This window comes from Dermacentor albipictus, chromosome 1 (genome assembly GCF_038994185.2).
Source record: "Dermacentor albipictus isolate Rhodes 1998 colony chromosome 1, USDA_Dalb.pri_finalv2, whole genome shotgun sequence".
In the NCBI taxonomy this organism is placed as follows: Eukaryota; Metazoa; Arthropoda; class Arachnida; order Ixodida; family Ixodidae; genus Dermacentor; species Dermacentor albipictus.
Window position 1 is genome coordinate 87374938 of NC_091821.1, and position 16939 is coordinate 87391876.

Sequence of the window (16939 nt, forward strand, 5' to 3'; positions counted from 1 at the left end):
AAACCACTTCCTGATTATGAGGCACGCCGTAGTGGAGGACTCCGGAAATTTCGACCACCTGGGGTTCTTTAACGTGCACCTAAATCTAAGCACACAGGTGTTTTCGCATTTCGCCCCTATCGAAATGCGGCTGCCGTGGCCGGGATTCGATCCTGTGACCTCGTGCTCAGCAGCCTAACACCATAGCCACTGAGCTTTTCAAATAGAAGGACATCTTACCATGGTCATGAAAACTGACCTGGAAATAGTATGTGTTCTTGCTTGAAAACCTCTGGAGAAATAAAGTTCTAAATTAATGCTATCATTTGCATGTGTGGCCTATTTGTGGGAAATTCTTTCTGGGAAATTATATCCATAAACATATAATAACCATTTAAATTCCACGTAACTCCTGTTTTGATCGGAAAAAAGATAGTGCTTAGAGACAGTATAGAAAATTGAAAAATTGCTTAATTCGCTGAAGAGGGCCTCTGGCGTTAACAGGGGCTAGATTTTCTTGTAGGCGAGCAAAAAAAGTTTTTTTTTTTTTTTTTATCAAGAGCCCTGATGCCGGGGTGCAACTATGGGCTGTCCAGAGGGCCCACGATGCGGCGGTCGGGCAAGGCCTGACTGTCCCAACGTGGGAGCGGCCCGCAGCGCGCTGAGTCGCGTACCTCAGGACCTTATTAAAGTTTCGCATCCATCCATCCATCCATCCATTTTGTAAGGCCAAGTTCAGTTTCGTGTTCCAAGGTTCAAAATATGCAACATCTGTAAACTTTAGCAGAATTGAAGATGGTTACCTGTACAACTTGTTCAATCTTATCTGAAGATGTCTTCATGCCTTTACAATTTCTTTTTAATAAATAATTGAATGACAAGAAATCTTACAATAACTCAGTTTTTCATTTCAGCAAAATAGAATGGTTAATACGGACATGCTATTGCCTCATTAAAGCAATGGCCACAGACTACCCTGCTTTACCTGCAACCTACTTATGAATGTATTCCCCTGCTCTTGCATTTTAACTGTGTGCAGTGGAATCTCGGTGAACGGAAATTGCTCAAAAACGAAACTGCCTCTTAAACGGAACACCATCCTCATGGTTGGTTGGTTTTGTATTCATGTAATTCTATTCAGCTTTGTCTCTCAGTAAATGAAACTCCTGATAAATGGAACCAATTTCCCCGGTCCCTTGAGGTTCCTTAAAATAGAGTTCACTGTAGCTCATTCCGTGGCCACTAGTGCATGCCCAGACCCTATGCAAGCTAACAAGAGGTTTTCTTTTCAAGTGCATCTTGAAGACAAGAGTGTGCGCTCAGCTCTCACACATTCATGGTGGGAATTTTTCAGGAGTCACATTATTACTCACTGTGCAGCAATGGTTTCTCCAGCAACTGGAAGTGTACTAGCTTCTAATTTTGTCAGTTATTGTGCACTTCCGGCCAATGTAGCTAGTGGATAGTGACTAGGTGTAGAGCCCATTTCTGTGTTGAGCATAATGCCCCAGTTTGAGGATTTCTTATATGTATGATTTACCATTCATATACACCCAAAACATATATATAAAAGAAACCTGTTCTTAACGAGTAGGTGTTTTCGTCAGCACACATGCAAAAGTATTGCTTGGAAAATTTATTATCAAGGATCAAGAAACATGACTATGAGCAAAGTAATATGCATGAGCCTCTGAATTCAGCTCCATGCACTGAAATACAGATATTAGCTGTTGAGTGTGATTCAGTCTTAGTGAATAAAGCATATACAACTGTGACTTGGACAAGTAGAACTTGTATTTTGCAATACAGTCAAACTTCGATGTAACGAAGTTGTACTTGCAGCGAGAAACTTTGTTAAATCGTGAACTTCATTAATTCGAGGTTTTAAAGTTTCAGCAGTGAAAAACAGCTTCACCAATTTCCAGAGCACTCTTGATGGATAGTATCTCGTCAGTAAGCACTTACGAACAAATTGCAAGTTAGAGCCATAGTAGCGCAGTTATGAGTGCCAGTTGTGTGCGGTGCAGATTGCACTGAGAGCAATGCATTGGCATGGCTCACGGCATCTGAGATTTGTATGTGTTGCATTGCACCAGCGGCATGAATAATTTTTTTTTTTCCGATGCCCTGACTGACTGCAGACATCATCAGATGGCACACACAAATTAAAAACAAAAGTGTAAAGGATACGGATATTTGTCCTGAGAAAAACAGAAGTTTGTGAAAGGCCGAGCATTGATGGCAATAGCAAAGACAACTACACAAAGTAAGGTTTGCAGTTTTGCGTCACATGTGCTCAGGCAAACATGAACATATCTCACTCAATGACTACGAACTCGCTGTCACAATGCGAGCCCCTCCCCCAGCATGTGTTTGAACACATTTCTGTGTGCTCACCCCGTCCCCATTCTCCTTCCACAGAAGGAATCATCAGCTCTTGTATTTCTCCAAGCACTCCAAGATGCCCCGTGTCCCACAGCCTCCGCCAGTTGTTTACCAATGCAACAAATGGCACAGCGGTGTTTCCTTTATACCGTGTCCCGGTGCGCATGCTTTCACAACGTTTTTGCTGCTCAAGGTTTTCATGCAGTAAGCCGACAATTTGTTTTTTGCTAGATTTACTAGCCATACAGGCTCCAAGTATAAGCTTGAAATGGCTGAAAACTTAGTTAAATCGAGATCATGTCACAAAATTACTTTGTTAAATTGTGTAAAAAGGTATGCAATTTACTATGGAACTAAGATCGGGAAATGAAAATTTGTGTGAAGTGATTAGGGTGAGTACAACTCAGGCATGAGAGATGGGGTCAACAATAGAATGTTCTATAAGTTCGAGTAGTGCAGAATTAAAAGTGGTTTTATGGGCATGCATACAGTATGCAATCATAAGAACACAGATCACACAAACTAATTTTTAAGCCCAATGTGTGATGAACAGTACTAGGTATAAAGTAGCAATGCAATATCTTACCCGTGTTGAGTGGAGATGTGCCATCTGAGCCACCCATGGCATAAAGGTAACTGCCCAACACAGCCACAGCCACCCCAAGCCTCTTCGTGCTCATAGGCGCCACTTTGGCCCATCGATTCGTCTGTGGGTCATACCTGTAATTGGATTGCAGTGTCTTCACAGCACAGCACACTTTGCCATCATGTATAACAATGAAGCAACGACGAATAAGGCAGCCAATGCTAGCGATATATAGAACAAATAAATTGCCTTGAAGCTGTAATTTCATCAAGCTGAAATAAATGTGACAGCCTTTTCTGCGCCATCATGCACAGTCATACTGATGATAATGATACTATATGGTTCTACACTTTGAAATTCTAAAAAAAGAAAAAGCACATTAAATACAACACTGCCATACACTTTTTCCTCTCATTACATGACTCACAGAGTCTTCCAATTCTAGTATGCATCTCAAGTTTATGCGGAATAGCATCAGATACATCAGCATGATGCACTTAGCTGTCATTTCATTTAGATAATGTGTAAGGAAGAAGAATGCACTAGAAAGTTCTGTCGCCATTGCGTGTCTCAGAGCCAGGAGAAGATCAGCACACTAGAAGAAGCACTGCTGCCATCGCGTGTCGCGTGGCCAGTTCGCCGATCCAGCTGAGCTATTGCTGCTGCCGCTGTGTTTCTGGCTGTTATTCAACAAGTCCAATAAACTCTGTCATAAATTCAATGCCAGAACACATACGATCCATATTTAAAGTCAATTACCTGGCACAAATCATATACTTGTTGTTCCAGAACTGCCACGCACTTTCTTTTTCAATACTTGTTTTCCCACTGAATTATTTAGCAAAGTTTCCATAAAGATGCGCGGCACAGCCACACCAAGTTTTGCCGGGCTATAAGAGGGGCTGCAAAGAAATTTCACTGCATGGCGGGTTGGCTTGGTAGAGTTGGGACATCAGAAGCAGAGTTACAACGAAGGTACCGAGATGAGCTGGTAGGGCTAAGTGTTATACTGATATGCTATTACGTTAATAATTTCCATACTTGTACAGGTAAGCACAGCTCTTCACGGAAGTTTTCTCTTTTGTGCAATACAGGATACATTTATCATTTGTCCACAGTTACAGACTCAGATATATGCACTACAAGGCTTGTAGATTGTGTCTGAATGAGCAGCTTTTTGGTGCTGTTGGCCTCACTGGTTTTCAAGAGAAGTATCTTCCACAGAAAGTAGCTGGTTTGTCCACATTGCAAGAGAAGCTAAAAAGTATGCAGGTGCATCATTTTTAGACAGTGAATGAAATGAAATTTACTTTATACTTTCTGCTCATCCCAGCATAGTGCAGGATGTAGAAGTGATAGGTAAGGTAAAGTGCAGTGATCATAGGTTAGTGAGGGCTAGGATTCACCTCAATTTGAAGAGAGAAAGAGTAAAATTGGTCAAGACGAAACAGGTAAACCAAGAGGCAGTAAAGGTAAAAGCAGACAAATTCAGGCTGGTACTTGCAAACAAATATGCAGCCTTGGAACAGAGAGATGATGATGACATAGAGCTAATGAATGAAACCGTAACTGGCTGGCTTCAGAGGCAGCTATTGAAGTGGGAGGCAAGGCACCAAGGCAACCAGTAGGCAAGCTCTCCCAAGTAACAAAAAACCTAATAAAGAACCGACAAAGAATGAAAGTGTCCGACTCAAGAGATAAGATAGAATTTGCGGAACTGTCAAAACTGATCAACAAGGCAAAAATAAGTGATATTCGAAACTATAATGTGAGAAAGACTGAAGAAGCCGTAAAAAATGGACGCAGCCTGAAATCAGTGAGAAAGAAACTTGGCATAGGACAAACCAAGATGTATGCACTGAAAGATAAGCAGGTTAAGATCATCAGCAATCTCAAAGATAGAGTAAAAGAAGCGGAAGAATTCTACACTGACCTGTACAGTACCCAGAGGAGTCAGGATACCTCCATTAGAAACAGTAATGAACAGGGTACAGAAACTCTTCCTATAACTAGCAATGAGGTCAGAAGAGCCTTGCAAGACATGAAACAAGGAAGAGCGGCAGAAGATGGAATAACAGTTGATTTAATCAAACATGGAGGAGACATATTGCTTGGAAAACTGGCGGCTCTTTACATGAAGTGTCTATCGACTGCAAGGGTCCCAGAAAACTGGAAGAATGCAAACATTATACTAATCCACAGAAAGGGAGACATTAAAGAAATGAAAAATTATCGGCCCATTAGCTTACCCCCAGTATCATGTAAAATATTTGCCAAAATAATCTCCAACAGAATAAGGGCAACACTGGACTTTAGTCAACCAAGGGAACAGGCTGGCTTCAGGAAGGAATACTCTACAATGGATCACATCCATGTCATTAATCAGGTTATCGAGAAATCCGCAGAGTACAATAAGCCTGTCTATATGGCCTTCATAGATTACGAAAAGGCATTTGATTCAGTAGAGATACCAACAGTCATAGCGGCATTACATAATCAAGGAGTACAGAACGCTTACGTAACTACCTAGGAAAATATCTACAGAGGGTCTACAGCTTCCTTAATTCTACACAAGAAAAGCAGGAAGATACCTATAAAAAAAGGGGTCAGACAGGGAGACACAATCTCTCCAAAGCAATTCACTGTGTGCTTGGAAGTATTCAAGCTATTAAACTGGGAAGGCTTAGGAGTAAAGATCAACGGCGAATATCTCAGCATCCTTTGGTTTGCCGATGACATTGTTCTATTCAGCAACACTACAGACAAGTTACAACAAATGATTGAGAGAGAGAAAAACTTTATTAAAGAGAACATTGACAAACTTGCAAAAAGCTGCCTGAAGCAGCCACATATTTTTCATTCTTTAAAGAATGATGACTTATCATTCTCTGGAGAACAACCAACCCTTGCTGTGTGCCTGTCACCAGTTATGCACACAAAGTACAGCACTGATGAGATCCTCTGTGGATAAGAAATGCGCAGCCCGACGTTTCTGCTTGCAAAACTATGTGCTGCTTGCAAGCTTATTTGATGTGGACAGAGAAGTGGCAAAAAAAAAAAAAGTGTTTGGCAGTAGAACACCCCCTTCCCTGAATCCAATGTTTAGGACCTCTATGTTTAGGACCACACTCCTTGCACCAAATGGGCACAAGGAGTGCGCCATTTTCGGAGAGAAAGGTAGGAGAAAGGTGCTGCTCGACGCCTCAACAGGCAGAACATTGTGGCCCCACCCAAAGCGTGCCTCTACCTCATTTCAGGTCATGTTAACCATAACTATTGATGGGGATCAGCTCTAAAAATTACAAGGGCAAAGAAAGAGGGGATGAGCACATGCTTGAAACTTGGGGGCATTACTACGCTCTACCTGACCTTTATGTCAAAGAGCTTCTCATTTGTGGTACTCGACCATACCGTTGACCACACCACGCTTCATGGAAGAAAAGGATTCCGAAAATATTGCGACTTACCCATCTATAAGCCCCTCCCCCCCTCCCTTTTTTTCTTCTTTCCCTTGTCTTTGACTCTCATTGTGTAAATAAACTTGAGGAGCGCTTGTGATTGGGCTGGTTCGTACACGTTAAGAATGAAAACAGCACAAAAAATGGGACAACAAAGAGAAACACAGAAGTAATGCCAGTTTACACCCAGCAAAATATATTAAGGGCAGGAGCACAGGGCCAAGGAAACTAAGAAACAGGTACAACAAACAGGTAGGAGGTGAGGCCGGTGAATGGCCGTGATATCCGTGGAGCAGCGCTGCCTTGAAAAGGTAAACAGAAATATAGGAACGTTAAAGGGACACTAAAGGTTACCATGAAGTGAAGTTAAAGTGATAAAGCAATGCTCTAGAACGTCTAAGGCATCAATATAATCGCAAACAGAGCTTTAGTAACCGAGAAATTGAGGTAAATGCATGACACAATTTGAGACCTCCCAGCGACATTCTGGTACGAGCCCGATGACGAAGGCACTCATCATAGGTTATGTCACTAGTACTCAGCTACTCGTATTAAAAAGATTATCTCATTAGGTTATAAGACGGAAGGAAATGCTACTTGTCTGCTTCTGTTCGATTCTAAGAAAAAATAACATTTTGACGTTACCCTTCAGTAGTAGTATGGGTGGTCGAAAGGTTTTGTTTTCGCTCGGCTCTGCACCGCGCGCGCTTTAGAGTTGCAGTTATTTCGTTACTGCGTCGTGCTGCGCTGGTTCTGGTGGCTTGCGAAACTTGCGTTTGGAACAAGCAGCGAGAATATCACGTCCATGTGATGTCGTGGGATGCGCGAACGGTCCGCGGAACTTGGCCAAGGGCAATTGCAGCGGGGAATCCAACGTTACTTATCACTGTGTGCCAACGAGTGAACCTCTCCGTTCGAAGTGGGTAAGTGCCGTACCTCTGCCACAGCGCGTTGGCAAAGAGCCGAAAAATTGCACAGTGTGCTCGCTGCACATTCGTCCAGAGGATTACGAGTTCAACGCCGACTTACTGAAGTCGTGTGGAGTGCCTTTCAAAGCAATACTTTCCCGTAGCGCTGTTTCGTTGGTCTTGCCTGCATTATCCGAAGAGCAAGAAAAACTGCAGGTCGAAGACGGGGTGGTGAGTGTGGCGTTTGGTTTTCATGAAGGAAAAGCTACAAATGTGCGAATATGTACAGCCATGACATACAGTTGCCGTCATAGTAGTACGCAACGACGCCGGCAGCACGAGCCCTCAGCAGCAGGTCACGTTCATCAGTGCTGAAATCGCTGAAGTCGAGCCCAGCATCGCGAGCCAGTGTGTCGTTGTCAGGGTCGTCCAGTGTGTCGTTGTCAGGGTCGTTTATTGCAACGAGCGTCAAAGTTGGTGTAATAAAATAAAGAACCAGCTTATCGTCGCATGCTTTCCTTTCCGCTAGCCACCATAGTTCCACTTTCGCGCTGCTGTCGGCTCTGTCTTGGCTCTTTTTCTGGCCGCACGTTTGTATTGTGCTCTGAAAAGCCGTAACGGCGTCTGCGGGCGCCGTTTTACACACCAACGGTGCAACGTCACTATGAGACCATGACGTCACCACTCCTCGATTGGAGGGCGGGTGATTTGAACTGTACTAGAGATAGTAAGCAGATGCTTCAGAACACATTTTCTCTTAAAATAAGTATTTTCTTCACATGAAACAAGCGTTTTAAGGTTTCTGGGATGGTATTTCAAGAGTCCACGTTGACTTAATATTAAACTTTAGTGTCCCTTTAAGGGCTGCTGCGCCTTTCAACCCAGTGAATGTTGAAGAGTGAGACAGTGACTGATGGAGACGAGTTTTAAGGAGGGGCTGGGGTTACAGATACAAGAAGGGGGGGGGGGGGGGGTGATCAATGTGCATAAATGGCGCCAAGAACGAAGGTGGTGAAAAATTGGGGACATAAGAAGACTGCCACATCACTGCCTGATCGCTCGACACCAGAAGGCCATGGCCAGTCGCTTAGCTGCGGTTCACCTAACCCGTCGTAATTGGTGCTCCTTGCTACTGAGAGCCAATCCTAACAAATCGTCTCTGCAGTCTTCAGAACAGCCAGGTGTCAGCAGATAGAACACTTTCAAATCTCTCGGAGCTGCTAGCCCTTTTTTTACCAAATAATGTAAGGTATGTAGCTGGGGCCAAACTACTCACTAGAAGATCTGGTTGGAAAACAACATTTATGGGCTGCAACAGGTCTCTTTTTGCTCTTTGCCTTTATTTCCAGCACCTTTGTTTCTCTTTGCTTTTTCTGTGTCAAGTTATGATTGAAGGAAATGCCAGTCCTTCTTTCATTCACAAAAAACAGATAGATGGCAGATTTTTATAGACCATTTGCAAAAATCTATGTTTGCTGCCTTGCCAGGCTGTTTGGCTTTTTATTCATATTGTTTATTTCATACATACAGCCGATCCCAATGGGGATTCTAGCTCTTATCTACAGGCTCTATTCCTCCCTTTAAGTGTCGTCTTTGAAAGGAAAGGAGTGCAAGCTCACAGGCTTTAGAATTTCTGGCAAAATTTGTTATCCTCATGGTTCCCGATCCCACACCTACCGTAGTTGCCAAAAGGGAATACAGTTGAACCAACTTATAACGATAACGGTTTTAACAATATATCAGTTATAACAATAAGAAGCTGCTGCACCATCAAATTTTGCACGTTTTCCATGGCGAAATAACCCACTTACTACAATGCCCCCATGCGGGATTATGGGTTATAACGATGAAGTCTGCCTGCTGGGTGTCCATGCTGAAAGGTAATGAAATGTGAAATCCTTCAAAAGAAAAAAAAGAGAAATTCGAGCTGCTGCATGATCACCCTCCACCCTAACAGCCGTCACGCACTCATTTCACAGCCTTCTCCGCATTGACAGCCTCATGTGCCTCTCTCCCGTCGCCCTTCCACCCCTCCGAACATGAACGGGCTGTGCCAATAGCTCTACGCTGCGCCGCCCTCCGAAACACGAATGGACCGCGCTAACTGCGCTGTGTTATGACTTTGCACCGCTGCACCACTATTACGACTTTGTGGTCCCGTAGCGCTCGTCACCCGTTTCGTGACAGAGCGTTGGTAGCGAAGACTCCGAGCCAGGCGTCGATGAGAATAACGAAAGGGATTTTATACATTATATACAGGTCATTGTACAGGACAAGATCGGATCGGCACTGGGGCTGAGAGCTCAAACAAACGCGACTGTTCCCGCACGGCGACGTCCGGCGAAAACGCGTGACACATCTCACCCCAGTCTCCCGTCGGCGGATCCTGTTTTTCAGGTGGCGCGTCGCGTCTTTTATAATCCCCGAGGAACCATTGTCACTCAAACGGCCCAATACAAAGTCACCACTCGGCGGTCGTCCGAGAGGTCCAACCAGCGACCGCGCTGGCCACCTGGTTCAAAGTTCGCGCGCGCGGTGACCTCCATGCAAGAGGAGGTGCGGCGCCGGGCTGTCTGGCACTCGCTGACACGTCTGAACACGTCGCCTGCCGATGCTTCTCCCGCAGGACACCGCTGCCTGACGGCTCAGCATCTTGACTTGTGAAGGGAGAATTTGGGCGCTCGCAGGATAAATTCTGCATCTTGCAGTTTCGGAATCCGGGCTTGTGGTAATGGCACAACAGCTGCTCCCAGATTGCTCATGAGCCCCTTATTCTGTGCACTTCTGTCAACGGTTCAAGTCACTTATGCTCCTCTTTGTTGGTTCTGGCCTCCTGGCCATGTGGTTTCTCAGCCTTGTTTGACTAGCCGCTGAAACGGAAGATGGCCGATCCGCCCACTGATTATCAGCAATGTACAACACTGCCGGTGAAAAAGTGCACTGCTATAGATTTGTAAACGAAGTGCTTCTAACTGATGAGGCGATCGTCGCGAATGCGCTTGCATCAGATAGTGACAGTGACAGCAACAACGGCCGTGATGACGCGGTAGGGCAGGCTGCCTCAATGCTGTCCTCGCAGGAAGCCCTGCAAATGATTCAGTCTTTCCAGGACTTTGTTTTGGCGAGAGACCTTCCTCTGCGCTATGTGGATCATCTGGTTGCCTTGGAGAAGGATGTCAGCAAGCTTCGTGTAAAGCAAGCAAAGCTGACGGACATATCATTTTTTCGTGCAAGCTAGAGAGAAGTACGTGGCAAGATGCTTGTGGTGATCTTGCTCCAGTGTTTCTTCCGGATTTCTGAAGCTGAGAGGCTGCCATGGCAACCTTCTAAAATTTTTTAAAAGGCCCCTTTTGAGGTCACCAAAGCGATGCCTTGGTGAAACTCACATGTCACTTGCCACCCGTTACCCCACTTTGCAGTTGTTATAGCAGTGCCATTCTTGAACAATGACAGCAGTGGCTTGTTACATGCGATCCAAGCACGCAGGAAGCAGAGTGTAAGCAGTTAAATGAGTCAACGCAGTCAGCAGCCGGATAGAGGAAGGTGGTGGGGAGGAGCACTGGCCTCCCAATCATTACAGTTTTTTTCACAACAGCTCTGTCATCCCCCTATGTTGATATTTTTCGTGCCACCCAGTCATAAAAATGGAATTTTCGTGGTACTTGGATATATTCATAAGTGGGTTCAACTGTATAATGTTGCCATTCAAGAGCCTTTGCTACCACTGAAACTAGATCGAGTAGTGGGGTTGGGAGTGGTAAAGACAAAGCTGTTCAATTGTAAGAGTACGTTGTTTGGCTAATTTGTGAACAAGATATTGGGGTTGAAAAATACATCTCGCGGATGCATAGAATGTATCCACATAGGGTGGGCGATGATGGGTTACTTTGTTCACTATATGTTTGTAAATGCTGCTGCTTATAGAAATGCTTTGAAAAACAAACAGCGCTAAAAATGGGGCTAAACAAGAAGACACAAGACAGTGCACTGTCTTGTTTCAGTCTGGTCCTGTTTTTAGCATTGTTTGTTTTTCCAAGTCATGGACCAACTAGGCCATCAACATGTGTTATATAAATGCATCAATTTGTAAACAAAATGTTATAGTCTCTTTTTTTAATAATTTCCAAAGATAGCATAAGGATGATAGTATAACTCATGCGAAGTGGCTGCATGCCCAAGTGGTGAAAAACTTTTGTCAGAAGTTAAGCGAAGTGTTCTTTTGGCAACATAAAAACGTGCATCCTCATTGTTAATGCATGCCTTTTCCGGGGAATGTTAGGAGTTAGTCTTTGCGTACTGTACAACCCGCGCGCATGTGCGTGCATGTGCGTGCGTGTGAGAGATTGAGTGAAGGAGGGGGAGGCGTCAGCGGCGAGTGAAGAACTACCCCCCCCCCCTTCTCTCCTCCAAATAAAATTTTGGCTATGGCAGTGTGTACATGCTTACCTCTTCCAAGGAACAGTGGTGCATTCTTGTATCTTGCTTTCCTTAATACTATCCTACCTGATGACACATTGTCTTACTGGTCTTATAAATGTACACAAATAGACGCTATGAATACACCTTGTATGTGTGAAAGTTACTCAGAAGCAGAAAACAACAAGTAAGAATGAAAATGGTGCTCAGTAAACTATCATCACATCGTAAAGACGAAAAGAACTGCGACTTCAGACGAAGAAGTGGACAGGACGAACGGTAGTCTTACGTCTCGTCTGAAGTCATGGCTCTTTACATCTTTAATCATGTCGGACCAAATGGCCCAAAGTTCACCCCTCTTGAACCAATCATCACATGTTTGTCACACTCATCAAGTTTATCAATATGTGTCATGCGAGCAGGTCCTATTAGCATACGCACCTTTCAACAAAATTGAGACATGACACGCCATCTTGACCTCCCACAGCATATAAGTAACCATCAAGTACAGCCACTCCGACACTTGTACGGCAGGAGCTTGTCGGGGCAACATCACTTGACCACTGATTTGTTTGGGGATCATACCTACACCAAAGTTGAAAATGCTGTATTAGCAGGATACAAGTAGAACTCTCAATGTAGATAACAGTGCAAATGAGAAATCATGACTGCTTTTCATTCATGGCCAAAGGGCCTGTCAAATATACTCTCAGCATAAATCCAAATGCAAACAAGCCAAATTACAGTAAAACCTTGTTGATACGTTCTGGTTACGTACATTTTCCCGGCGCCAATGTTCGCAATCGAGAACACAAAAAAATGACCCAATAGAGTTAAGCTCACTTTTTACCGTTTCCTGCGTTCTAGGAAAACATGATTTTCCGGCACCAATGCTTGTAGGTCACCAAACTGCGATTGTATAATACTGTTCCGACCGCTAGATATCACATAAACAAGAACATGCACGGGGCACGCGTGATCGAGGACAGTACATAAGCCACGTTTACATGAATGTGATAGTAGCGCATCGCATTTCCAAGCGCATTTAAGGCGATGCGACGCCGTTCACATGTATTGCATTAACTCTCGCGAGAACGCCGTGCCACACACATGAGTGGACTAGTGCCCGTAAATCTACCCTCACCTGATGCATTAATGCGATGCGCCTTCCTAGCGCACTACCGATGTTTACGTGAATGCAATGCACTAGAAATGCGATGCGCCACTGCCACATTCATGTAAACGCGGCTATAACTGCCCGCAGTGGCAGCTTCACCGCAATACTCACCCGCCCGTCTCACATGAAAATGCCGGCGCGCACTGAGTTTTTCATTTCGGTACCAGCAAATCTCCGGAGTCGTCGCATGTGGCATTCACAGCTATCACAGTCAATCCTATTGTGATAAGCATCTTCGCCTATCTGTTTCACAGCGCGTGGTGCTTTCGGAAGCGTTAGCGCATGCTTTTAATAGGCGATAACCAGAACGCGCCACCGTTCCCTGCTGCAGACTGCGATCATATACATTTTGAACCGCTAGATCCCCTGTGAACAAGAAAAGGCGCGAGGCGCGCGGCGCGTGATCGAGAACAGTATATAGCCGCCTGTCTCACATGAAAACGACAGTGCGCACACTTTTATATTCCAGTATCAGCAAATCTCCGCCCGGGTCATCGTACGCTGCATTCACAGCTATCGCCGCCAAACCTAATGCGATATGCATCTTTACCTATTTGTTTTATAGCGTGTGGTGTGTAGTGCCATTGGTAGCATACTGCACGCTTTTAGCAGGCAATATAATCCAAACGCGCCACCGTTCCCTGCTGCAGGCGGCGCCATGTGGGCATCACGTTTCGCTTCGGTAGCATCCGGCATCGCCCACCAGCTAGATTTCGTTTCGGTTTCCTGTCGCCCTCTTAAAACCACACGCAATAGGAAAACAAAACGCGTCTTGGGCCGCTGGAACACCACCAGCTCGATGCGCGTCGGTGTCTCATGCCGCAATGATCCGCGCGATGCTTCGCGTTGCATAGATGTCAACAACAGTTTAGTCCGGCAAAATTTAAAAAAAATTCGGATTATACGCCTTTCCCGGTTAGTACATTTCTCTCTCGCTGTTTAGATGTATGAACGAGGTTCTACTGTATTGCAATTTACAAATTGTAGCCGGTGACTTCTAAAGTGATATCCACTTGGAACGAATTCTGAGGGTAACACCAGTTTCAAGACATGCATTCCTAAAGGTTGTGAGAAAGTGCAGCGCTGTTACTGGCCCAACCAATTTCAGAGCAGTAAAATGGACTTTCAGAGCAGGTTTATGAATGCAATTGCAAGCTATATTATATGGGGCTTTTACAGTGGACAATGCATGTGAAAGCAGTAAGTGGTCACTGGTTCATAAAGTCAAACACTGAAAATGACCCCCCTCCTCCTCCTTTTATCGTAGTCCTTACTGTGGTCTGCGACGAAGTGGTGGTGTCCTAAGATGTGCTTAAAGAAGAAAGGACAGAAGCACTTAGACATACTATGTGCAGACTTCGGAAGCGTTTTGAAAATCTTCAGCGTGATCTTGCTCCTATAAATGTATCTTTAAGACGGAGTGCTCTTTTGAAAAATGGTACCACCAGTGGTGTGAAGTATTTACTTTTTTTCCCTGTGCTGTGATTTACTGACAATAATCTACTTAAAATATTGCGATGGTCAACACTGCCAGAATGGTTCACTTTCGCTCGTCACCGAGCTTGATGTGCATTCTGCACCATCATGAATTGCAGATATATGCACATGACCTTTGACTGAGCACATGTAAGGCTGTCAGACTGGGTTGTGATCAGCAAATTCAGATTGGAGCTTTCTGCCTACACACAAGCTTTCACCATTCCGTCCAGTAAGTGCAAAAGCAAACTTCGCAAAGCGTTCGCAGTAGTTGCTGGCATGTCACCCACAGTCCCAATCTCAGCTTCCGGCCGCCAATCTATCCCGTAATCCCAGGCCTAATCAACGTAGAGGTTTACTCATTCGAATATATAGGACGCCATCTCACGACGACGACCTGCCCGCCACGTCAGCTGGCAGCATATTTTTGTCACGGCCGTTTACGATACAGCAAGGCTCGACCAGAGGCACTTTGTCAGTATACAGAAGTGAAAGTTGTCGTTTCATGTTGAGTCGACCAAATTCTTGGTAGAGGCCATATACCACTATTCTAACGCCATGAAATCACCACACCAAGAAAAGTGGGAGATAGGCGACAAATTGAATAGTGAAAAAGTTGTTTATGGCCACCATGTCTGCGCCAATGTGCACGTTATGTTCGAAAAATCGAGCGAGACACCATACGTCTGAAGCTTCGGTCACCATTTTACATTGGTCACGCAGAAGCGCGGGATCTGGCTCAGCACCAGCACGTTTGCTCGTTCCTGACAGAATATCGAGGCTGTCCCGTTGCCTAAGCATCCTGCACGCATCAGGGTGGAAGGTATTGAATATAGACAGCAACTCACGGAAGAAGCAACAGTGCGATCCCTTGACTCGGCCCACCGCAGAGCTAATGCAGCCGCTGGACCACGTCATGCCACTTAAGGTGGTGCGGTAAAATGGCATTTGAGGGCATAGTTCAGTTTTTTGAAATCATAAGCAACCCTTTCGGTGTAGAGTGGGCGCAGATTTCCAATATTATGCGGAAATGTAGCGGGACGTAGCAGAGTTCGCCTCTCAGCACAGTTCAGTGCAATGAGCAGCGGTAGCATACCTGTGCAGAATTGGCATTCCAGTAATTTCTAAGCTTCAATGCATAAAATGGCATTTTGTTAGAAAAGCCAATGGAACAACAGTGCATTTTTAAAAGGTCCGTGAGACACTCTTTTTGAAGTCGAGAAATGCATTTGAAGTTAAAATAGACTATTTGATATATACTTTGCAGCAAAAAGCACTTCAACGTGTTCAGTAGAAGCAAAGTTATCAGCAATCAAGGATCACCTTTGATCCCCTTCGCGATGCTCCCGCTCTTTCTTCAATGCCTTGCACTGATGAGGCTACAGTGCAGTGGGGCGGTGCCCACAACACTCTGCCTACTGACCATAACTGCAGCACAGTTCAAATTTGGTGCTGTAGTGCTTAATTTTTAATGTAAGCATTAGCTGCAGCAAAAAAAATTTAATTATTGCTAGGTCAACATCAGCACAGGCACATTGCTGCAGTATGTAACATTGCTTTTAGAAAACCAAGTATCTTTTCTTACACACTGGAATGAAAAGTACAGCATTCACTGTTCAAAATTTTGTAATGGTTCATTCGCATGCAATTTGCCAATGCTACAAATTATGCATTTCATTGGGCATACAGACGACAAAAGCCATACAATTCCTTTCCTAGTCACTTTTTGTCCGTTTTAAGTCACCATGAAAAGCACAGACAATAATACAATAAACATGAATATTCTAACCGTTCAATGCTGTTAAGATATGACTGGCCATCGTGACCACCAACAGCATAAAGAAGGTCATTCAACACTGCAACACCAACACCACACCGACGTTTGCTCATGGGTGCCACCATTCGCCACTCGTTAGCCTGAGGATCATAGCGCTCCACACTGGCAATAGCATCGCCACTGCACCATCCACCCACTGAAAAAGAATAAATTACTTTAAATAGGCCAAAATAACTTCTAAGTGCTTTGTGTACTAAGACAAAAGAAAGCATACAACACTTAATTTTTAACCAACACTATTTTTCTGAACGATGGGCTGCTTCAAACTCTAATCTGCACAAGCTTATTTACAGAAAAGTCTCAGTTATATCAGATCACTGCTAACCAAATCCATAAAGCATTTGAGTGATGTTGTTAACAAGGACAAGTCTTGTCTACATGATAATACAGACAGAACTATTTAACTCTGCATCAATGCAAGCACCGCCTGAGGTACTGCCCATTAGTTACCATAACAGAGCACCAGCTGAACAATAAAAGTACTAATGAACCAACGCAGTTATAATGCTAAAGCCATTTTTATTGTAACTAGAAACTGCTCTCCTAAGTTACTTGACCATGCATTTAATTTGTGAATAGTGCAGCCAGGGTAAACGAAAAACATGTACTGCCCATAATGCTCATAAAACACACTGCTGCTTGTCTTATGAGGAAGACATAAAATAAGGTTACAACAGGGGAACGAAGACAGAGCTAGAGTGGGTGAGATACTTTCAC

The 16939-nt window shown here is 44.3% G+C and overlaps 1 protein-coding gene across 1 annotated transcript in view; it reads right to left on the minus strand.

Moving 5' to 3' along the window:
* The window catches only part of dbo (Kelch-like protein diablo), a 50689-nt gene that overhangs the window by 16157 nt on the left and 17593 nt on the right, over positions 1 to 16939 (minus strand). The window contains exons 5-7 of the mRNA XM_065426531.1: positions 16175 to 16358; positions 12174 to 12317; positions 2951 to 3084 (exon numbers count right to left, since the gene is read on the minus strand). Coding sequence (XP_065282603.1) covers positions 2951 to 3084; positions 12174 to 12317; positions 16175 to 16358 — 462 coding nt within the window. The remainder of the gene's footprint in view (positions 1 to 2950; positions 3085 to 12173; positions 12318 to 16174; positions 16359 to 16939) is intronic.